We start from the raw sequence: 25,194 nt of genomic DNA, 5'->3' as shown, positions 1-25,194 counted from the left end.
CATACTACATCGTAAACACGATATTCGGTTTCTAATCATTAAATTAAATATTGGAGCAGTTTTTACGACTATGCAAAACGGATTTAAAGCAGTTTCCATTATCCAAATTACTTCAATTTAAAATGTTTAGGATCAATGATGTAGTTTGTCATATAAATGTTAGATTGCATAGGTAGGGGAGTGCATATCTAGAGAAGCAATATACTTAGCGGGCAGTAGCTCGGGTCGCTATCGTCTGATATGGAGTCAATTTGCAGTAATGCGGCGGGCAGGTTCAAGTTACTTTTTATAACACACTCGAGGTCGTTGACTCGAGACTAAACAACACATAGTAGTTACTGCAAGGTGTCAATGCACCGGGAAAACATACAACCTTCGTTACAATTAGGTATTGTTGAAAGACCGCGAAAGCTGCATCTTTCGCGGAACGATTGTTTTCTTCTAAAAATCGAAAATGTGAACAATGTGCAACCTACATTTAAGTTAACGCTAGATTTCAGCGAAAATGCATTGCAAAGTGAGCTAAAGTAAAAAAGGCTCCATCATTCCTTGAACAAAGATCACTTACGCCCTTTCAGTTGTGACCAAGCCAGTGCGTGCCAAGTACGTCCCAAACCTTCTGATAATGCTCATATCAGTATCAATATAAGAGCTATTGGTGCAATAGTTGCACGTGCGTCAAACGGTATCAGCTATCGACAGGGCTGCCTGAACTTGTTCTGACAACTACATGTGAAAAATGTTATATGTACTGATTTACGTCACACCTACACTCATTTAGAATTCCTGTGTTATATTCAACAGTCAGCAGTAACATTAGCGTGCTACGTAATGTCACCTTATTCTCTTTCAGCGATTGTTGTCGTGTTAGAGTAATTTCGCGTCGAGCAGGTTTAGAAGAGATAAAGGTTACGTGCATGTAAAAAACTACGGTCTCAGCCAGCTTAATTGTTGCTAAATATGCAATCAAGATAAAAGAACTACCGCAATATATTACTTGTCTTTTAATCTTAATGTATTCTTAGAAATGCTTCCAGGCTACATGTGGCTTTAGAAAGATCAAATGATAAACGACATCGCAAAATGGACCGGTTCAAAAAGTCATCAGAATACAGCGAGTGACATCCCGCTGTCGCCGACCAGCCGCTGCGATTTATCATCCTCTTGTATAGGCACTCTAATTGCGACAACTTGTCGCCATGTCCAATCGTAAAGACGATATCTCCCCTTATTCCGCGCCGCGCCCTGCGACACTGCGACAGCCCTTATTTCATTTAAACTTCCTCCGATCCAACGCCAACTTTCTGAAATGCTATGCAATTTCGTAAAAGTGCTGTTTATTCCCCATTTAAAGGTCAATGAACCGCAATTAGCAGTTAAGTAATTATTCTACAGGCACCTCTAGAGGGTTCGTTGGATGAATTTTAATTAGGAACTGTATACAATTTAAATCTCAGAGCCACATTAATTATGATGGAATATAAAGGGAGAAGGACGTTGCTTGGATAAACAAGTTTAGTACAATAGGCTCATCAGACAGAGCGGATTAGTACACGTGTAGTGTAACATGAGACCGAATTACCTACATTATAATTACACGGCCCAGTCTACTCGGCTGCGCAAGTCTGCATTACACAGTACACTGTCTATTTGCATTTCGCACGTACTTATTCCTCTAATGTTATTTGTCACAGTTACCTACTAAGCAATAAATGTCGCTTCGGATAGATTGATGATTAGGATTATTGATTTATTACTCCACATCTAGGTCGATAGGACCGGGCTAAGCGCTGCAAAATCGCGAGAGCTCGCCTGATCTATTGACCCGCCATATAAAACCGCTCGAACGTTTATTAGCGTTAGTCAAGATCGTCTTTTACGATGATGTTGACTGGCTGGAGCGGAGTTTGTCTAGGTTACCAATACGATAACATCTGAAGGTGATCCCCAAGCTTACGGTCCAAATTAATTTTTCGCCTATTGATAATGACCATGATCTTGCAATTTTATCACAATACATCTGTTGTTTACGCTGGCACATAATACGTTCTACTATATACACCGTTGCAAAATTGTACCGTTTCAAATTAATCTTGTTTTGTTGTTTAAATGGTTTGTGTTTGGTCAGAAATGATTGTGCGAGCTTTGTGGGCACGGTCCAAGCGGACGCGGGTCAATATTTTACCAATCCTTCACGGTCACTGGAAGCCCTTTGTTTTGTTGTTTTCATTTTAAACAGGAATTGGATCATAAAGCGAATGCCATTAAACTAAACGGAATTTTCGAGGAATTCTTGCGTTTTCGGGAACATTTGCGCATATTTGCGTTTTAATTAAACTTGGACCCAGCGTTTAGTTTGACGTACCTACTTCATGAATAGTATTACATATAAAGTGAACACAAAATAAGTGACTGACACCAAGTTGTTAATAACTGCCAATTAGACACCCCTGATCAATTACCCAAGAACTCCTCTTCATCACTGAAAGTCCGTCGTCCTTGCATTTAGTTTTATTCGTACTTTAAAATGATTACTGCCTATAAAAGCCAGAGAACTGGATACAACTTACCCTTATAAAAGCACTTGACACAGGAACGACTGACGTTAGATAAAAAATATTCTAGTCTGCAAGGAATGTACTCCATAACCATTTATATCTTCATGGCGAGCGAGCGACGTGTCGCGGTGTCCACAGCTATTCAACATGTGCTCTTACGGAATGGACCACAATCCGAGTGCAATTGCCACTTGTCCGTATTAGCTTTCAATGATATAGGGGCTTAAGTGCAAGAAGCCATTAAGTCGACATTAGATTGCCTGCAGGCGAGCGCGTCTCGCCTCGCTTGCCAGGGGCCAGTGTTTGATTAGCTTGTTATACGGAGTATTTGCTCTGGTTTTCGCGGCGTGTCTTATCTATGCAAGACCGTCGCCCCATATCATCTCACAAGACCAATACATACGTGATACGAATCTGTGCTGATGGCAGATACGTTATGTTTTCATAACCGCCTTAATGTAATGCTACGTTAAATAAGAATCTGGTTCTCTTAAAAGTAATATGTATAAATAAAAGTCTGATAATGTATTTCGTGTCCTACAATAATTAAGATTGAGATAGTATCTTGCAAATAATTGCTGTAAATTATGGACTCGTGAAAACGACTGCTGACGAAGTTGAAAGGTTAACAGGGTTATTGTGATGCTTTGTATCGAGTGGTGACTCGTGACGGAGATGTCCTTAAGTCCTCGTGCTAGGCAAGGGGAGAGGGCTGCGCTGCGCGCGCGCCGGCCTCGATGTGCCGCCTTATATGGCGCTGGCGGCCGACGGGCTCCGCGCCGCCTTGCGACAGCACAGGTATTTTAGGCGCAGGCCCTAAATTGTTTACGTGCAACACGCATGCGGTTAATTTCATTTAAAATGTCATGGTACTGCTTAACAAGTGTTACACTTGCATGTAATATCGACCTGCAGCAGAGATCTTAATTAATCACTTCTGGTTACAGTTAATCTGTTTGTAAGTAAATGGTATTTCAATCATGACAGACATCGTTTCGTACAGAAATGTCATTCCAGAATAGGAATGAAAGAAAATGCTAAAGACGAATTCCTAACGACGATCGCGAGCAATCGTAATAAATATTTTTAACGACATTGCCAAAAATGTCACAATTTCCAAACTAGGTCGAACAATCGAAGGTTCGAGAGATACAGGAGCGATGTGTCATTATGCAGCCTAATAAGGGTGTCGGGAGCATTCCCTGGTTGGTGCAAAGGACGCCGCCGAGGACGGCCCGCAAGAACCTCCCGAATACTGGTCCTGGTTATTTAAGGAACAGCCAGTTCTCCGAAACCACGCACGCGATGCACGTAGTTATCGTAATTTGGACGCTTTTGATTTTTTGCCGAACTGGCTTTGGCATTGAAAGGAAAAAAATTCTCGAACTGTTTTCGTTGTTCACGTTTTTGAGGTAATGACGTAATTTTATAAAAGTTCATATTTTGTAGAATTATTAGCGTCTTGGGTTGTTTGCAAGACATATATGTACCTATGTTAACTGTTGACACAAAAATAACAGAGTGACAATCCAAGTTTAATCACAAAACTCTTGTAAATTGGAATGGAATAATGTAATTATGATAATTACTTCACATGTCGCTAATGAAATCGCCTTTACTGTGTTAAACCGTTTAACCGCCGCGTTATGAAACTTTTTCCGACAAAAATACAACAGCGAGTTAACTATGTCACGTTCCGCTTACGTTACTAGAGGTAGGTAAATAAAATACTTTCTTCGAAATACAATACATTATCTTCAGTAGGTAAGGAATGCCACATAAAATACTAAATGTTCGAGAACCAAAACAGAACCGCACACTTATCGCTTATCGATACATTATCAGCATCGATAAAGGTAGTGTACAAAGTGCGGATATCTACGAATCGAACGAGATAAGCCTGCAATGTATATCGTAAATGTATGCCCGAATGTGAATGTGTGAACACTCGATACATCGCAATGCAACTTGAGCAAGGATGCGTTCAAAACAAAGTTGTTGTTGCTCACTGATATATTAATATCGATGTTCTAAATGATAACGAAATACTTGAAATTAGATAATTCTGATGATCACTTACGCTTTTGTGACTAAGTACTAATGAAATTGATAGCTAATGTGGAAACTATAGACTATCTGGCTGGGTTACTTTAGTTCAAAACATATAAACTTCACAGTCATTTTCTCTGAAAGACTGTAATACTAACTTTAGGTAAGTGTTGCCATCGACCATCAAATCTTGACTCCAAAGTGCTAGGTACTAAAATATTCCTCAGGGATGCAAACTATAAAACTTTGCCCGACTCGGCAATCGAGCCCAGGAGTGCTCAGCAGTAGCTGTAACGACCACTACACAGACAGACGGATCCCAATGAATATTCAGACGGTAATATCCAAGTCTGACTCGCGTACTGACTACTAGGTACGAGAGACATTACGGCAACAATTACCAATATTACCATATCCAGTAATGACAGTTCGAAGCGATTGCTTAAACGAACATGAGCGTATCACGCACGGGACATACTTGCAAGTTATATGAGCAAATCTTTGTAGACTGTAGAAGTTTTTATGTAATTGACAAGTTATTTTCAAGAAATTACTGGACTGATAAAAAATGTAAGCTAGAAATAATTTCTGAAACCTTCAAAATATTAAAATTTCCCTACAAATAGGTAAATGTGGCAGCCAGAAGTTTACATTACATCATCCAAATAAAAGTTGAATGATTTTAATGGTAGGTGAGTGCATCACAACACTCGCAATCACTCGCAATATTTCAAATAAGGTTTTCAGCAAAAGCAATATTGGAAAAGCTGAATGAAAAACTGAAAATTCTTTCGGAATTGAAATTGAGTCAGTAGGATCCCGAAAAAAGCCAGTTTCAACAATGAAGATTGTAGCCTATGGTATTATAGTGCTTTTTGGATTTTGGTTGATACTTTTGTCAGTTTAATGTCCGTAAAATGCTATCCCAGTTTGAAAACATTTCAGCTTGAATATTTTCAGCGTGCTTTTCAGAACCACGGCTTTCATCAAAATTGGTTGTATCTTCTTACGGAATTGCACAACCGGACAGACGGAGTAACTTCGAATTTATAACATTAGTAAAGATAAATGCAGCATAATGTTCGACGCCAATGCTCGATCGATTATCATAATAGGGCCAGGTAAGATGCAGACATTGTTGTTACGATAAGCTTACCGCCTCAGGATAACCTAGTTAGCGGAAAGGATTCTTATGTTCTTATGTGGTACCTATCGTGAAAACGGCGGTGGAACATAACATGTTCTATTTTTTTCAGTAAAGCAAGATACAATTTTAAATCCAGATGTAGAAGGTAAGGTCAGCCGTGTAGCGACGGCTTAAGAATACGTATGTCGCTACCCCTTCTTCCAGTGGGTGTCGTAGAAGTCGACTAATGGAGTAAAGATTGCACCGAACACCAGTGTGAGAGAAGGAAAACTCGGAAAAAAACCCTCTATCAACCCGTCTGGCCAGCGTGATAGCAGTAGGCTAAATACCTTCATGAGCAGCACAAAAAAGCCACGGCCCCTAGTTCCCGGCAGTCCCGCTATTCCCGGTCACGGTGGCGACCGTGGTTACGGTGGGACAGGGGGTGCGAAGAATCTCCGGGTTACGGGAGGCCACCAAACTAAACTGACTCTTGCGACGTACAACGGCCGCACGCTACGGCTTGACTCGCATCTGGCGCAACTCGAAGTGGAACTTGGGAAGATTAGGTGGCACATATTAGGGTTATGTGAAGTTCGAAGAGAGGGGGAGGACACCATAACCCTCGAATCAGGTCACCTAATGTACTTCCGAGAGGGAGACCAACAATCCCAAGGTGGCGTTGGGTTTCTGGTTAATAAGTCCCTAGCTGATAACGTTGTGGAGGTGTCTAGTGTGTCGAACAGGGTAGCGTACCTTATCATAAAGCTCACCGATAGGTATAGCCTCAAGGTAGTGCAAGTGTACGCACCGACCTCGACACATTCAGACGATGAAGTGGAGGATATGTTTGATGATATATCAAGGGCCCTCCACTTCACTACAAAGACCCATTACACCGTTGTCATGGGGGACTTTAACGCTAAAGTGGGAGTACAGATTTGCGGCGAATCGGCAGTAGGATCCCATGGATTTGGAAGCAGGAATCATAGGGGGCAAATGCTCGTCAACTTCCTCGAACGCGAGGGGCTCTTTTTGATGAACTCCTTTTTCAAAAAGCGGCCCCAAAGGAAGTGGACGTGGCAAAGCCCCGACACTATGACTAAAAATGAGATTGACTTCATCATGACGAACAAGAAGCACATATTCAGAGACGTCTCCGTGATCAATAGGTTTAATACCGGGAGCGATCACCGACTTGTCCGAGGCTCTCTGAATATCAACTTCAAGGCCGAACGTTTCCGTCTGATGAAGGCCAGGCTCCGACCAACACTGCTCCAAACCATGACAGGATCTGAAACGTTCCAGTCACATTTGGAGAACCGATTTGCCGCCGTGGAAACCACAACAGACGTTAACCAGAACCACGAATTTGTGGTTCGGATCCTCAGGGAGGAAGGTTCGAGATTCTGTAACATGCAGCGTAAGGGCAAGAAATCAAAGCTTTCGGAAGAGACATTAGGACTTATGAAGAAACGACGTGAAAACCCGCCTGTCACTTCGTCAGCTAAGCGAGCTCTAAACCAAGAGATCAACAAGCACGTACGACGCGACCTCCGGTGCTCCAATACTCTTGCCATTGAAAGAGCAATTGAGCTGAATCGGGGGTCAAAGGTGTTCGTACAATCTCTTGGAAGAAGCCACTTGACGAAGCTGACCACAGCAAGCGGAGAAGTCGTTTCTTCGGTGCCGGCAGTCCTTTCGGAAGTGGAAAATTTCTATGGCCGGTTATACGCATCGCATGCATCCCGACCTGATCCCGGAAATGAGGATTCTAGAGCCACATTAACACGCCATTTCACCGAAGACCTGCCAGAAGTCAGCAGTGGCGAAATCGAGATCGCTCTGAGACAGCTCAAAAATGGAAAAGCCCCTGGCGAGGATGGCATTACAACAGAGCTACTAAAAGCAGGAGGAAAGCCCGTACTGGGGGAGCTCCAGAAGCTTTTTAATGCCGTCCTGTTTGAAGGGAGAACTCCAGAGGCGTGGAGTAGGAGTGTTGTCGTCCTGTTCTTCAAAAAGGGAGACAAAACCCAGTTGAAGAACTATCGACCCATTTCCCTCCTAAGCCACGTCTATAAGCTGTTCTCAAGAGTGATCACGAACCGACTTGCGCGAAGACTCGACGAATTCCAACCACCGGAGCAGGCTGGGTTTCGGAGCGGATACGGCACCATAGACCACATCCACACAGTGCGGCAGATTATACAGAAGACCGAAGAGTATAATCAGCCCCTGTGTCTAGCATTTGTGGACTATGAGAAGGCCTTTGACTCGGTTGAAATCTGGTCTGTTCTGGAGTCCCTGCAGCGTTGTCAAGTAGATTGGCGATACATCCAAGTGATGAGATGTCTCTACGAAGCCGCTACAATGTCCGTCCAAGTACAGAATCAGCAAACAAGGCCCATACCGTTGCATCGAGGAGTGAGACAAGGGGATGTTATTTCCCCGAAACTGTTCACTAATGCAATGGAGGATATGTTCAAGACGCTGAACTGGAAAGGACGCGGCATCAACATCAATGGCGAACACATCTCTCACTTGCGATTTGCCGACGATATCGTCATCATGGCGGAAACGCTGCAGGACCTACAACAGATGCTGAACGACCTGGCTGAATCTTCTCTACGCATCGGCCTACGGATGAACTTGGACAAAACCAAGGTCATGTTCAATGAACATGTTCTACCGGAACCGATAGCGATACACGGCGCCGTTCTCGAAGTTGTTCGGAAATATGTTTACCTCGGGCAGACATTGCAGTTAGGTAGAAACAACTTTGAGGACGAGGTGAATAGGAGAATTCAGTTGGGTTGGGCTGCATTTGGGAAGCTACGTCGAGTCCTAACATCGTCGATCCCACAGTGCCTAAAGACAAAAGTCTTCAATCAGTGCGTCCTACCTGTCATGACTTACGGAGCCGAAACGTGGACACTGTCGGTGCGGCTGGTTCACAAGTTTAAAGTCGCTCAGCGGGCTATGGAAAGGGCTATGCTCGGCATTTCTCTGAGGGATCGCATCAGAAATGAGGTAATCCGTCAGAGAACCAAGGTCATCGACATAGCCCACCGAATCAGCAAGCTGAAGTGGCAGTGGGCTGGCCATATTAGCCGAAGAACCGATAACCGTTGGGGTAAACGAGTTCTGGAGTGGAGACCACGCCTCGGCAAACGTAGTGTAGGACGTCCTCAGGCACGGTGGAGTGATGACTTGCGCAAGGCGGCTGGCAGGAGCTGGATGCGAGAAGCCGAAAATCGATCTCAGTGGCGTGCACTTGGAGAGGCCTATGTCCAGCAGTGGACTGCGATAGACTGATGATGATGATGATGTAGAAGGTATGTCAAAGTCAAGTTAAGTCAAATATAAGCAAATAATCTCAAAATAAAGCTTAAAATGCTAACGAATCGTCTATCTATACAATTGTTATCCTTTCAGTTTACATTGGTATCTGTGGGTATAATGTAATATAATAAGGTATTGAGCTTTGGCTCTGTTTTTGTAGCAGTAATTTTTTTTAACCGATTATTAAAGAAATGAGACTAAAATCAAACAGTACCTACCTACTTATAATATGAACAGACTACAGCCTTTTCAGGAAGACAACAGATCATGTTTCGAGAAGTTATTATTATTCGATAAAGTTACAAAGATTATTACGCCTACCTAAAACATTAATTTCATACGTTTTCGCAGTACAAACCTACCTACACAAAATTTTAAGTACAATTTATTTCACTTCCTTACTGATTCTAAAGTGTAGGCGTTACACTTAAAATTAATAAGCGAATTTAGTATTTCATTTTGTTAAGCCTTAAAGACATAACAGTTTACCTGAAATTAAACTACGAATAACTTCCGCACCTAAAGTTATTCAATTAAAGTAATTATTCGCAATTATACTTTAATTAATTAACTTCATTTAATTAGTAGGTAATATTGTAATCAGTTATGTTATCGGTGGAATTATTTACATTACGTCACCATGAGATGGACTGAAGGTTGATTAAATAGATCAAGATGCTTTTTAATGAGCACTGTGATCTAGTTATTTTATCTTAAATACCTCTCTACATTATTATTTACTGTATCTAATATCTATTTAAGTATATTTACTTCTGACATTCGATAAAAACACACACGAAGGTAGATACTGTAGATAGCTACTTGCTTATGGATTTAAATCATTATGACAATCTAATGTAGGTAAAATAAATAATGGAATTAAAAAAATAGGCTTACTTAAATAAATATTTCTTGAGATTAGAAAGAAAGATCATATAAAGCTGGATAGGTTCTTAATTGCCAATAAATATATTGTTTAGCAAAATCTCATAAAAATCGAATTTAGAATACAATCCGAATTCCATTTCTAAACGTGGTCCTGTCCTGCAAAGCCATAAAAAAGATCTTTCCCATATAAGCCTGTGTAAGCAGGGCATTCTTCTTCAGTGCAAAGTCACGCGTATCGACGCTTACTTTTTGTTCAAGCAATCTTTTACGCGACCCTAGCTGCCTTATACAGAAAACCTGGTGAAAAACAACCAGACTACTACAGAACAGCGCCACACAATAAACAGTGAATTATTCTTCATAAAGTTTTTATTAACATCGTAAAACCTTTTTACTGTAGCTTTAAGTTTCAATAAATGCAACTAGTCCTTTTGTTTCTTATGAGTTTGATTTATCGTATTAATTTTGAAGATTGTTATTGAATGAAAGTTGGCTTTTCACAATTTTTTTCCAGATATAAGCTTATTGCTGTGACTGTAGCTAATTATTAGTTTTTATTTTCTTATACATTTTTTTTTAACTAAGCCTTTGTTCAAAGGAGGTTGTCTATCTTAGTGCTGGCTGCATGTACGTAAAGGTAACTCGGCCTACAGATAAACGTCGCTTCTCAGAAGTTATGAGTCACGTTAGAATCATGCAAGTTTCTGTTGGTTGTACCTATACGGACATCGAACGGACTATCTCGAGGTGTGACCCTATTTACTTAAGAATCATAATTGCCGTTACAGTTACACGTGCTTTAAGAAACAATTCATTAAATTCATCGGGACGTCTGCGCAGTTGCCATAACAACCTTTTTGAAGAGTTCATTAAAACTTGCACGCTAAAGAAAAGTAGGACTGTCTCTTAGTCTCAAAGTACACCACTTCCCGTTTTTCTAATTATACATCGCATTTAGTACGAGAAAACTAGCTTAATAGCGGTTGCTAACGAAGACCCGTTTCACTACAAAATACACGCCATCGCTACTTAGCGTAAGGTAAGGTGACCGCGTCTCCGAGCACCATAGACAGTAGACTAAAGAAGTGTAAGTAAGGTTGCCCAAAATAGCCGGCAGCAACCTTGCACCCCGCCTGATGGATCAATAGAGCCTTGAACTTACCGCCGCACGACAAACTTAGCGCAGCCAGTTTACGATTTTATTTACTTACGATAAGCAGTAAGTAGAACTAAACTGGTAGACACAATATAATAAGGTGCTATGTAACCACGTTTGTTTGCTGTCCAGAAATGTAACTTGTATCTTTACTTTGTTATGAAAGATAAGTTTGAGACGTTTTCAAATCTACCATTTCTTTAAACACAGGTGTGGCTAGCTATTTACTTTCCAAGATATTTTTAATCAAACGTTACTATAATTTGATACTAACAGTAATAAATCATCTTTCTTTCATATACGATTATACGTGCTTGTCATCTTCCTTTTAGCGGCACCACATCTATCGACAAAATTTTCTTAATGTTTGATCAAGCGGATTACTAGTTAGGTCTTAATACCAGTCGTAGATCTTCTTAGAAACATTTGTGCAAACGATGTAGGTATCTCCGATCTTAAATATTAGTGTTGGACGGGGTCGTTTCGGCTCATACATGTGCTCAAACAAATTAATTGGAATGGGCACGCTCACGACTTGTCAATATCAATATAAATTGTTCGCCCACATCCTGTATGGGGAGCTTCTTATGTTATTTGTGGCTGTAGACATAGACTAATTAACTTTTATTCTATACTAGCCGTTTTCCCGCGGTTTCATCCGCGTCCCGTGGGAGCTACTGCCCACACCGGGATAAAATATAGCCTATGTTACTCACAGATAATATAGCTTTCTAATGGTGAAAGAATATTTAAAATCGGTCCAGTAGTTTTTGAGTTTATCTATTACAACCAAACAAACAAAATTTTTCTCTTTATAATATTAGTATAGATAGCGTTTGTTATTAACATTTAACGATATGATGGGAAACAAAAATTAATTGTAAGTCTTTAAACTGGCATGGGCATACTTAATGAGATCATCTAATCAGACCGTCTCATTTCCTTAAATAAGGTCTTACTCATAAAAAAACAACATTCTGGGATGTATTTTCCCCCAAATTCAGGCAGTAAAATATTTAGCTTAACTTTAGATTAGTAGAGAAATTGGTATTTTGGTATTGTGTTGAGATCAACAACCTGTCTTCCTAATTCTGTTAGGCAGGTAAATTGAGGTTCATTTTTACTGTGACTTCGATCCACTTGCCTTGAGTTACTCATGTGCCTTGAGCCCAATTCTGCTAAGTGTCAGCCTCAAGTATACGATCCTATAAATCTATAGCAAATAAATATAATAATGTGATATAGTCGTAGTTATATGTAAAGATACCGTTACTTAGAAAGACTCACACTGACTTGCTACGATCGCAATTTAGAATTGCACATATTGATACATTATTTTTAGATTCTTAGAAGTTAGAAGTGGCTTTACAACCTGTCTAGATGTCGATGTCGTGTGTGCATCGACTCTATAATTTATGGTGTTCTACTGAATATTAAAGAGGTTCTTAGAATCTGTAGAATGAATGGGAAAATGTTTCACTAAGTAGTTGAAAGTATTAAACTAATAAGAACACCTTAAAGCAACAACTTTTTGGCAAAACAATATGTGGTAGTGCAACCGCCAAGTTCTTCGCTCGGCGGTACCTACATAATTTTTTTGTCCCATAAATAAGTATTGCAAAATCTTTCTTACAAAAAATATTCAAAATAAACAAATAAGGTAATAGGTGCCTGCTAAGTACTGAAAACTTTATTTAGTTTTGTTTCTCTTAATTGGCAGCATCCTACATCTATATCTATTAGGATGATAATTTAATAATAGTTTTAATTTATCTAAAGGAGATACAGGTCAGTGCGCCAAACGCAATAAAGCTGTCACCGCATCCTTGCATAATAGTTATTTTTAGACGTCTGCGAGACAAAATCAATATTTGTGCGTAAGCATCTGTGATTTGTGAGAAACTGTTCTTGATAACAAGTTGAACGGTTTGCGTACAAAGATAGGTACCTAGGAACCTACCTACTATCGTTCGTCATGATCAGTCATGCTGTTTACGCACTACAACTACGCAACCCCTGAAACTTCGACTAAGTAGGTACTTATCAGTCCGTATCAGGTGACAACCGACAATGCCGACGAAGATGTGTCGAAATTCAGGCATTTTATCAAAAATATAAAACATGTGTAAAATTATATCAAGCAACATTATTTACGCCTTTAAGCATAATAATTGATGCTTGAACAAGGAGACCCAAAATTTTGCAACAATCGATTTAATTATTGTTAATATCGGACACCATAATGTTGATATTTTATATAGCGTGAGAATGTTATCATAAAGTTACGTAGCTGATATGTTTAGCAAGGTTTTAATGCCAATTTAATTCCAGTCTTTCATAGGTACCATTTTATAATGTCATCCCAATATGTGCCCAACCTCTTAACCCCCAAGGACTGGATAGAGGTTACTAACAAGGGTATTGAACTAGCGACCTTCAGGTCATATCACCATGATCACTATAAATTAAAGAAAAAAAAAACATTAACACGCAAAAGGTAGGTATACGTAAATCTTTCCCCAGGGAAAAGCTCTAGGTACTATTTTCGCAAAAAAATTGTGAAGTATGATGTCCTACAACCTGCCATTTTATTGTACCCTTCTTATTGATAACCAATATCTTAAACCTTTTGAAAACCCTCTGGACTCATATAATAATAATAAATTCATGATAAGGTATTCCAATTTACAATGCTGCACAGCCCCTGTCCGGCACACATCGGCCCGGCGTGGAGGTATCGTCACGAGGAGTGGAGCTGGACTCACCTGCGTGGGGAGCACCGTCTCCCGGCCCAGGGGTATCGACATTTTGCTAGCGGCGCCGCCGGCCGCGCCCCGGCGCCCGCCCGCGCCGCACCATCCACCGACCCGCCACTACGGGCCGCGCGCCCGCTCCCCGGCTCCCACCGACGCTCACCACAAACAAGAAAAACACTTTCCCGATAACGCGATTTTCCACGACTTTACAGGATTCCAGCACCTCAGCTTTGACGTATCTCGAGGACAATTCCACACATCACGAATAAATCCTCATTCATACAAGGTAACACTTATAAATAGGTATAACAAATTCGTTGCATATGTATAATCAGAATACGGCAGTGTTTAAAAGCGCGATAATATTCACGCACCGGAGTAACAGGCACCCCGTGTGGCGCGAGTGTGCGACTGGCGCGCCGCCAGCGGCCGCGGCCGTCGCGCGCATCGCTCACCCCGCGCCTTCGCCGAGACCCTTACGCGGCGCGCGATACGCTCCTCGCGAACACAGCCGTATGGGGTCGCGGCACAGCCTCCTTCATCTCAGTCGGTACGCTCCGAATCCTTACGGCTGATCACATAGACACGTGCCGCGGACACGGGCGTAGTGCGGTTATCGAGCGCGCGTACACATGCGCAGTGGGCAGCACTATCACCGTGGTGGCTCATTCATTTGTACAGGTCTCGCTACGAATAGCACACACCTGAGCAAATATTATGGAACTGGACGACAATAGATCCGTTGTTTCGAAATGTGCAATTACCGCAGCAAAGCAGGCAATGACAGAGCTTAATTTGTTTGCTTCTTTGAACGTAGATTGGCGGAAAATTGGGGCTACATATATGTATATAAGTAGGTAAAGAATAATCTTTCAAATAGTATTTCTAAACTATGTAGTCGAGAGAAGAAAAACTTCTTATCGCTCCTTATTTCATAAAAATAAATTAGTACCTACCTGCAAGTACCTTAGTTGTATCTTCTTTTTAGAGTCTCCTAGGTAGGAGTAGGCGAAATAAGGATGCACTACCGTGCACCAAAAATCGTTGAAATGATGAATGATGAAGCAGTTTCCATTTTATGAATTGAGTTGTACTAAGCGATTAGTTTTCCGTGCGATCTTTACGTCATATTGCATATTTTGGAAGGGTGCAGACTGCAAGGAGTGGACTTGCGTGGGCGCAGCTCGAGGCTGTATACCTACTCAATCGGTTCGCCCACTTTTCCTTTCTACTACGTTCACTGTTCCAGATTACGTCATTATCTATACTAGGTATCGGTGTTTAGTTGACTCCTCGTTACCTCCGCTCTATCGAAATGGGAGGGAGGGCGGAGGTAGGTATGTTGTGTCTTACGTGATACATATTACGGTGCAGGTGAACTATTCTATACAAAAATATAACAGAAATGTGCCGAAGAGGTCCCTACCTCCATTCTGTAGCAAGTATCTACCTACCCACTTATTAATTTCTAAGATTTTTTTGCTGACGGTACTCGGCAGCATTTTCACTGTTTCTATCTATACTAAATTAATATTATAAAGCTGAAGAATTTGTTTGTTTGACAGGCTATTCCCAGGAACTTCTAGATAGAAAGATTTCTTTAGCCTGTATCAGGCCCGCCGTAAGCGGGCGTGCAAGGCGTGCACCGCACGCGGGCGGCATGTGCTAGGGGGCGGCAAATCGAGCGACTTATCACGTAATATTTAAAAAATACAATATCTTTTTACCAATGATTTGATTTCAATATTTCTGAACACAGCAATAGCGCTAAGAATATTACTTACACTGCCGGTTTCAGTTGCATCTGTTGAAAGATCATTTTCAAAATTAAGGGGCAATCGAGGCAAATGCCCTGAGCGGCACGATTTAGGGGGCGGCAAAATTAAACCATAATTACGTAATAAAAATATTTTTAATAAAATTAGCTGAGTAGATTAGCAATAAAATTTCAGAAAAAGCCGCCCTCGCTTTGGTCGCGTCCTGTCAATTTTGACGGGTTCACCCTTTGCATCCCCAAAAAAATTCGCGCTCGCGGCTCCGTGTCACGATTTATCTTTGTTTAATTGTTAAAATCAAAATCAAAATTCATTTATTCAAACTTGCAAGACAGCACTTTTTGAACGTCAGGAATTTACATAAGACAGCCCTCAAAACGCCCACCCTTCACCACTTCCTATGTGTTATTGCTGGGAAGAAGTAGTGGCGCAACAAACTCTCCAGCAACACATGTCTGTCTGTAGGTTGGAAGAACCTTAAATATTGTTGAGGCATTCAATTCCGAAAAAACATTTTTCGCGCACGTCCGTTATGGCTTTTTGTTAATTTTGGCTTTTTATGACATGTTTACTTCATGAAAACTCAAAGGAAAAAATCGCGCTCGCTTCGCTCGCGGCTTCGTATACATTTTCACTTCATTTCTGTGCATATCTTACTATGTGACTTAGGTTTGTTAATTTACAGTGATTTTTATTTGTTTTGTGGCCTTAGACTGAAAAATTTTCGCGCTCGCTTCGCTCGCGCTTCCTTACATATGATATGTGTCTTCTGCGTTGACTTTTTCAACGGGAAACCCACCAAAAACCGTAAATAACATTTTTTACTAAATTAAAACATTGTTATAGATATTTATTTCGTTAGTTTGAGTTACCCATAATCTGTTCTAAGCACTTTGATATACATATGTTGGTACTCACAATTTTTCAAAACATAGGGGCCACTTGGGTAATGATTGCACAAGAGCGCTACATAAGCTCATTTACGGACATTGCATTTGCAGACCATAAACTATAAAATTTGCGCGCTCGCTTCGCTCGCGCTTTTTTACGATTACCTGCTTGTCTCTTCTTGCATCGCACTAGGCGCACTACACAGAAGAGTTAAGTTTTTGTAATGATTATGTGGCTTAGTTTTACACTTCAGTAAACAAATATAATTATTATACCTAATTAAAATACGTATTTTATAATCTTAACGAATTTTTCTTTTTTTTTTGACAAAACCCGGTATAATATGCAGTCGTAGGGCGGCATAATCAGCTTTTGCACGCGGGCGAACTAACAGCTAGCGGCGGGCCTGGCCTGTATAGGTACGGATTATTTTCTTAGGGTGGTTCGCGAGGCTGAACCTCCGGCAGAAGTTAGAAAAGTATAAAAAATTAAATAGGTAGGTTTCTAAAGTAAACATTAGGTCTGTAGTAACAAATCAGTGTTAACGAAACAAATGGGTTTCTCCGGTAGTGAACTTGGGCATGAGCATAAAGATGGTATAGACGATGTTTACCGCAGTCCTAAGTGGATTAGATTTGATGGTGTATTGTTAAACCAAGACTCATCTTCAGTTTATAACAGAATAAACACTCATGTAATTAATGCCAAACCCATGGGTTTCATCAGATTTTTTAACATACAAGAATGTCTCCGCTCCCTTTTTTTTTCCGACGTTAAAAATCATCAAATGACCCCTCCCGCTGTGGGTTAGCAGCGATGAGGGAGTGTCAGACTCTTACTGACTAAAAACCGTCGTGTTCCGTCATAGGCCTTTTATGTACCAGGGCCGCGGTATCTCTTTCGAACAACCCGCAGCCCCGGCAGGCCTTGGCCCTGCTGGGGTTGCTGACATCTCTTTGAGGAGCGCGTGGAACAACGCGCACCGCCGGCACGGGTCTGTCGTCTAAGCAGACAGAGGGACGATGAGCCACCCAAACTCACCGCCCACAGACTCACGCCTACGGTGGCCGGGAGTCATCACGCGACACCCGGCGCCCATGGTGTCTACCTGGTCCAGCGCGGCGGCCGGGATGAGAGGTGCGTACTCTCTGGCGTTCCGCCTCCTCCTTCTCGAGCATGACCGCTTCGCAGAAGGAGGCGACGGCATCCCATTCCCTCTCGCCCCGGACCATGGCCTGAACCAGGGCCGGACACGAGAGGTCGCCGCCGCCCAAAGCCTCGACGAGGACCCGGCGGTGCCCCTCCCATGCGGGGCACACCTGGACTGTGTGGTCCACCGTGTCCTCGGGGCTGTCCGCACAATGGTGACACCCGGGCGCCTCCTCACGACCGATTCGGTGCAGGTACCTCCCGAAACAATCGTGAGGGTGAGGACCTGCGTCATGCGGTACGTGAGGGCGCCATGGCTCCTCCCGAGCCACTCCTCAAAGAGGGGACTTACCGCCACGATGGTGGCGTGCCCTATGTCTCCGCTCCCTAAGATCCTATTAAGTTTTGTAACCCTACGTTTAAACTAGGATGCAACTCAATTATCGAAATGATACCTATTCAGCAAAGTTTATAGTGGGTGCTGCGAGGCTGTAAATGCAGACTAATGATTGTAATTTGAATGTGTGAATGTACTACGACCTAATTAGGGCAACTACCTAATACGTAGGTATCTAACCAACACACATTGTACAATTTTATTTTACTACCTAATTTAGGACTTGTTTATAACTAATTGAATTTCCTATATCAAGCATTTAGCAGGTATGACGTAATTTATTGCAAATGGATTTCACTGCCAACCTTTGTTGCCAACTAGGTAACACAGTTGAACTACCTACTTAAATTGGCTTGTTTTATTTGTGTTTTCTAAAGTTGGCCCATAAAGTTTTAAGCGCTTAGAAACAGAGAAAAGCTTAAAGCTCGCTGCAGTTACTTTGGCAGACTAGCAGGCGCGTAGTAGCTTAAAATAAATATTTATTTTAATGATAGTTTAGAGTTTGTTCCTATTCCTGTTCTGAGTAGTTCATAAGACTTATCCCAAAAATAAACTTACCTGTACACCCTGCATTCCTCCATCATACATAGTCCATCTGCCGTACGTAGTCATTGTGAAAGGGCAACCACTTCACTTTTCACCAATTTCTAACTAAAACTTTGTTCAAACCAACTCCAACTGCACTTGAAGTCTGAACAGCAATTAACACTTAAAAAAGACCGTTGTTCATGAACGCGCCACGGCCGCAAACTCGGTACTGAGGACTGACTATTGAGCTATGTGACACTGCGGCCTCGACAAATAAACTGTTTAGTGCTTGATTAGCACATGTCACAACGTGTGCAAATCGTTCCAAGTAACAGCGCAGCCACAAATTGAAATTGATTGTCCGTTCTGTCGTACTCATTGACGTGATTGAGTAGAATGGATGAAATGGTCCTTGTGGGGCAGTTTGTTACCATTAAGAAGCCACAGCCGATGCACCTCGATACATTGTTCAATTACTGTGAGAGTGCCGTGCCGTCAAACGCACATATTTTCACGTAGTTCGGTACCTGTGTTTTGCTTTGTGTGCCAATGTTTTGTTATTAATTGGCAAAAGGAATGCGGGGCATCAACAACAAGTGTAATAATATACGAAGTATCGACTTGAATAATAATTAAAATATTCTGTATTTAGGTTTAAAAAATTTTAACAAATTATTTTTTTCTTGTGCTTATAATTTTAAATTAAAAAATATTTTCCTTGCTTATAAAGAAAACCAGTACCTAAATATTTCAAAGTTGGTAGTCGCCAAATGAAATGTTTCGATCCAATTTGTACACGAGTGAATCTGAATAAAGGCAGAGTAGTAACTTTGCCATAAATAAGACATTTGCTCAAGGCTGTCCTAATGAAATCGACGAACAGTGAACAATAAATCCATCAGTTTATTGTAGGAACGAACACCTAACAAAAAGATAAATAAAATATCTCCATCATGAAAACGACAGTAATTTTCCGGGAGAATATTTAATAGGCTTATTAGATATTTAATAGTGAAGATTATGGCTCATTAACATTGTTCTATGATTTTATCGGTTGCTGCGACGATTGAGACGCATATCTCTTTCGATCTCGTACTGTCGAACATCTGCGCGTTCCAAAAAATCTCGTTTGTCCAAATAGCTGAAACAAAAGCAAACATTATTGTAAAAGGTTGGAGAAGGAATGTCTATGTTATATCTAGCTATTGTCTATGCTTTGCATGGTGTATGCTTCAGTCTCTATCACAAACCACTTTCACACTAGCAGATTTTCCGCACGGTTTTTCTGTCGCGCGGTTAAATGTCATTTTTGCAACGGTCATTGTTACGAACTGAATGTTGTCGTTCGGAAAATCAATGATGTGAAAGCGCTGTTATTCTATTTTAGATCAGCATATACGTAAACACACCAAATGCGAATTACCTACATAGCGTGACTCACAAGTATTTTTTAAGCAAAACAAAATAATCTTACAAGGAAGATTATTAATATACCTAAAGTAGATACCATAACATGTAGAATTGTAGATAGTCTAATCTGTGCTTATGTACCTATGTATATTTCGAAGGTCGCAACCACAAGCCAATTGGTCAAATCATATCATATAAATGTATTTCGAATATGTAGTATATAATTTAGAAATGATTTTATTCACATGCTTTAGTTTTATCTTCTAGGCTCTATTTGCACCTATTCCAATTATTTCTAGACTATATTCCATACCAATTATCATTGACATAAAACCTATAAAATCGTTTTAAAGACAAATGACGTCACAACTCAATGAACGGCCTACATACCCGTTCCTCCCTTTGTTGTGGCTTTGAATTTCTTCCTCCAGACCTTCCTCTTGCTTGTAAGTAGACCAGTCGAGCTTGGACTTCTCTAGCGTGGAGAGCTTGTTCTTTTTGTTGATCTGGCCCAGGATGCCGGATAGGCCACTACCTCCTAGCGCTCGGCTACGGGACGGGCCTTCCAGTTTGCTTCCTAAAAAAAATACATCATCAAATAATAGTATGCATCAAAATCAAATAGTATATATTTAGAAAGAAAACTCATAGTGTCCCTAATTTTAAAATCAGGTACTGATATCTCTATGGAATTTGGAGTGGCGACGAGGAGAATAAAGAATATGTCCAAGATCAAATATTGACATTATTTCAATGCAAAAATACGAGTACAGTAATTTGACCCACTTTTCTAAAGTTACTATATTTCCTCGTGATTAAATTACATCAAACCCTTTCTAACTTTTTCTCAACCTTTCCTATTCCTGAAAGGTTGAAATAGAGTTAAGAAGGGTACCGAACTAGTTATCCTGCAGAAAATTCTTAGCCGATAACTAGTTTGTATAAAGAAAGTACATGGAAACAACATCCAATCTTCACTCCAATCAGTTTTAAATACATTGATACGAACTTAGTTGAAACTCGATCGAACTAAATCTACTTTGAAATACAAAAGTCGATGCAAAGCTTAGTGATTTAAAAGTTTTAATGGAAATCGGTTGGCTGACTTGGCATTGTGCATAATTTCAAGTTTTTCTTGGCAGCTTGCTACACGTCGCTGCCAGCGGCAACTAAGTTCCAAAGAATAAGATGCAAGGGGGGAATAACTTGGAAAATAGGTGAGAGAAGGTAGAAGGTATGCCTCGATATATGTACTTTGTACAAAAATATAATGAAGTGTTACATAACTTTTTTTTCTCTTGTAGGCAAAGAAAGCTAGTCAGGAACATTGGTCTAACAAAAGTGGCAACTAACCACACTTACTGAATTCAATAGAAAAATCATAATGAAATAAGACTGTCCGACTTAGGCAGCAGTGATCATCAACTTTTTATAACGAATAAATTGCGTACCTGTAGCAGGACTATCAGCGGTCTTAATCCTTTCTTTGATCGTATTATTTTCCACAACGATAGTTTCACCTGCGAACTCGAATATTCTCTTCTCTCTAGCTTGATCGTCATTACTTTTAGATGACGGAACTTCTGGCTTACTGACTACGGGTTTGGCGGGGGTGTTAACGCTAGTACTGGTTACAGTGGAGGTAGGTTTAGGTTTTGTATCAGTTCCTTCTAGAAACTTTGCCCATAAATCGTCTTCTTTTTTCTTCTCTTCTTCTGGATTTAGCACTGGCTCGCTTTCTTCTACTTCCCTTGCTGGAGACTCTTCTTTCTCTTGTGCGCCATTTCTTGTTTTGCGTTTCTTTGTGCCTTTTGTTTCTGCAACATTTTTCCGTTTCTTTGCTTTCTGTTCTAGTTCTTTTTCGAACTGTAAGTCTGTTTCTTCATTCGCTGATTCCTCTTCAGATACTTTCTCAGGCTCTCCCGGCACGTAATCCTCATCGCTTTCACTGCCAGACGACATCTGAAAAACAATTGATAAGAGTATATCAGTACAATCCGGTTTCTTGATTGGTTTAGTATAGCCAATATTTATTTTAGTATGTAGAGTGTATATCTAATTATCTTTTATAATCCTTTGTTTATAGTGCAAAAAACGTTACAATTTGTAGTAATCGAGTCTAGCATTAAGCAGAAAAAAGTATATTTATTTTGTTAATAAAATTATTTAAATATAAATTATTTGTTCCACTGTTAGAGGAAGACCTAAGAAAAGATGGATGGATTGCCTGAAAGATGATATGAATAGGAAGGGAGTGAGTGTCAGTATGACGAGTGACAGGGGAAAATGGAAGAAAATGACATATTGCGCCGACCCCAAGTAATATTTGGGAACAGGGCAGGAGAAAGAAAGATTTGTTCCACTGGGCGAGTAGTGCAGCTGGCAGCTACAATGTCAATATCATATTTTTTTTTATTACTCCTTGAGGGTTTTGATACTTTCAATCAAATATGGTAGGCTAATTCAAAATACTTAATATTAATTTAATAATAATATACAGGCAAGATAATTTATCAATACAGCTATAAAAAATAACTGGTATATATGCATGTGAAGTAATTATAAAAATAATATCTGTAAAGGGTATAAATGAAAGCAATTGAGTAAATAATCCAATAAATTTATTAATTTCAAACATGTGGCTTTTTAGACCTATTCCTGTTTTTGACATTAGATACTTCGTAGAAGTTGCTTCCAGTTTTGGTGCGTTTTTGTGCTCTTTCCAAGGCGCGCCTCGCTTTTGCGGTAAGTTTCTTAACACCAGTGTCTTTTCCACCTGCCTTGCGTTTCTTGCCAGCTTGTTTAATTTCTTCGACTGTGAACTCTCCACTTGCAGCCTCAAGTTTCTTACGTTTCAGTTCCTTTACTGTTTCTGCATCATGTGTCAGGTAATCTTCTACATCACTACAATTGTTTTCGTCTTCACTATAAAAGTCACTAATGTCTGACGAGTCAGGGTCCTCAACTGTATTGTCGCCATTGACGCTTTTAGATTCATCATTCTCATTTTCATCATCTATTCCTTGCAGCTCTTTAGGTATTTCCAATTTCTCAAGCGGCTTAACATCATCATCATTATCAAATTGAAGGCCAACCCTAATTTTAGCAAAATCTTGAGCAACAATGAGTTTGTTGATGTAAACTGGTTTATCGGGATTATCTTCAGTTTCTTTATCTGCATCTTCTTTTGTCTCTGCAACAGCACCTTCTTTATTTTCATCTGCATTAGGCGTTTTACTTTCAGGCTCATCTTCTTTCTGCTGTTTTGAAAGTGGCACTTCAAAACCTTCTGGTGCCACATAAAATGGAAGTTTACCTCTTTGCCAATCATTAAGCACCATCCGGGCAACCTGGCTGACGTCAGGCTCTCCTTTCTTTAACAACTTTCCTGTCCTTGCAGCTAGTTTCTCCAGGAATTCAGTGGCAGTATCCCAAGCATCTACTTTGTAGGTTTTAACTAAATATTCTTTCCTTACTCTCTTGATCACTTCTTCAATGTAATCTTCAGGATTTTGAACTAATTCAACCCTTACCACTCCTTTGAGAACTTTCTCTGTGTCTGTTTCAGCAGAAGGGTAAACAATACCAGGGCAATCAATTAAAAATATTCTCCTCATCAAGGTGATGTACTGCCACACCTTAGTCTCACCAGCAATAGGAGCAACCTTACATACTTTCTTTGATCGCAGAGTATTAATGACAGATGATTTTCCAACATTGGGGTACCCAATCAAACCCACACTGATTTGTTTCTTATCAATATGCAATTTAGCAAACTGACGCAAAAGGTTAATGAGTGAGCCTTTTCCAAAGGGATGTGTCATTGAAGCATGGAAGGCAATGGTTGGGTATTCAGCACTAATAATAGCCACCCAGCGCTGTGTCACCCAGTTAGGTACTAAATCAACTTTGTTTAAAATGAATATGAGATGCTTGTGTTTCTTTTCATCTCGGAGGAATTTCTCCACATAAGGCGAACGGGTACCCATGGGGTCTCGAGCATCCAGCACTTGTAAAAGCACATCGGAAGAATCTATGACTTTGTACAACTCATTCCAAATCCTCCTGCTCATTCCAGCTCCAAATACCCAGTCTCTCTGTCCCTCTTTGACTCCTGTGTCTTCACGAACCCTATCTATATCTTTACTTTCATCATAATTTTCAATGTTTTCTTCTACAGCCTTTGACAATGTATTTAAATCACTGAACTTTAAATTAACACGCTTCCTCTGTTTCTTTGGTCCAAATGTTTTGTCAAATCCCTCTGTGTCAAGCAAATGTACTCTAGCATTTTTAGCCTTCTCGTTGAGCAGTGTGATAGGCAAATTGGTAGGTTTCATTATCACTTGGTAAGGGTTTCTTACAGCAGCTCCAAATTCATCCTGGAATTTCTGTAGAGCATTCTGCGAGATCACGCGTGAGTTGCCGAACCACTTCTGACTGGGTTCCACACGAGCCTGTGTTCCTGATGGTAACCAACCTTGAAATGGTGCAGGTGTTAAAATTTTTCCAGTTTTGTCCCTCTTCGCTTTGAAATTCCTGTACATCTGAAGCCTTTTGATAGTTGCTTTGGTCCTGGGCTTAGCAACTCCTTTTAATCCTTCAGTCGGTCTATCTGGATTCATGGAATGTGCACCTTTATTGAACCCTTGTTTCCGGGGGGCACCCGGTGCTGAACGTACTTTCCCCATCGCAACGTTAAATTATACACTACTCAGAAGTAACAAAATACATAAAACTGTACGAATCACGCGGTGTACGCAGGAAAGAAATGTTTAGGTTATCAACACTCGCGGAATGCTGGCTTTGCTGTCAAACAGCAATGCACGAACTTCGTGGTAGTTATAGAAAGGAAGGAACTTTTAAAAAATACTTACGATTTAAGAGGAGGTAATGACTGCTTCCCTGTTGATCAATCAACTATTGAAAATAAGTCTTATATTTCAAATCTATCGTACTACCTTTCTATTCTTTAATTGTTTCAAAACTTCGAAAATTCTCCGATGACACTTAACAATAGGTTTTGCTTTTTTGTTTACCTGTGTCTCACTTCATTTACACACATAATAGTTTTTACTTTATTCACAAAATATTTACATTAATTGAAAATAAAATAAACTTATATATATATACAACTTAAAACTAATATAGGGCATCAAAAAATTGCTC

The 25,194-nt window shown here is 40.4% G+C and overlaps 2 protein-coding genes across 3 annotated transcripts in view; both read right to left on the bottom strand.

Annotated features, from left to right (window-relative positions):
* LOC124634910 (breast cancer anti-estrogen resistance protein 1) overlaps nt 1-18,755 on the bottom strand; it is a 64,493-nt gene extending 45,738 nt beyond the window's left edge. Inside the window, exon 1 of one of the 2 annotated variants that reach the window (XM_047170585.1) lies at nt 18,646-18,755. In XM_047170585.1, coding sequence (XP_047026541.1) covers nt 18,646-18,699 — 54 coding nt within the window. In that variant the 5' untranslated portion in view covers nt 18,700-18,755. Of the gene's footprint in view, nt 1-13,884; nt 14,311-18,645 lie in introns of those variants that run through there. The other variant, XM_047170586.1, reaches the window with a different exon arrangement.
* An 829-nt stretch (nt 18,756-19,584) lies between these two features.
* LOC124635060 (nucleolar GTP-binding protein 2) lies at nt 19,585-24,844 on the bottom strand. The gene is made up of 4 exons (XM_047170840.1): nt 22,695-24,844; nt 21,477-21,987; nt 20,416-20,602; nt 19,585-19,756 (listed from the first exon to the last, which is right to left on the bottom strand). The coding sequence occupies exons 1-4, from the start codon at nt 24,714-24,716 to the stop codon at nt 19,663-19,665; spliced, it is 2,814 nt and encodes a 937-aa protein (XP_047026796.1). The 5' UTR covers nt 24,717-24,844; the 3' UTR covers nt 19,585-19,662.
* Between the last annotated feature and the right edge of the window lie 350 nt (nt 24,845-25,194).

Source organism: Helicoverpa zea, chromosome 12, assembly GCF_022581195.2.
Source record: "Helicoverpa zea isolate HzStark_Cry1AcR chromosome 12, ilHelZeax1.1, whole genome shotgun sequence".
In the NCBI taxonomy this organism is placed as follows: domain Eukaryota; kingdom Metazoa; phylum Arthropoda; class Insecta; order Lepidoptera; family Noctuidae; genus Helicoverpa; species Helicoverpa zea.
This window is presented reverse-complemented; position numbering and strand designations above follow the sequence as displayed.

Excerpts from the sequence above, each read along its gene's own strand:
- LOC124635060 (XM_047170840.1), bottom strand. The coding sequence starts at position 24,716 with ATGGGGAAAGTACGTTCAGCACCGGGTGCCCCCCGGAAACAAGGGTTC. Across the intron at positions 21,988-22,694 it reads ACTTCTACGAAGTATCTAAT|ATGTCGTCTGGCAGTGAAAG; the intron begins GTCAAAAACAGG and ends ATTGTTTTTCAG. Across the intron at positions 19,757-20,415 it reads CACAACAAAGGGAGGAACGG|CTATTTGGACAAACGAGATT; the intron begins GTATGTAGGCCG and ends CTTTTGTTTCAG.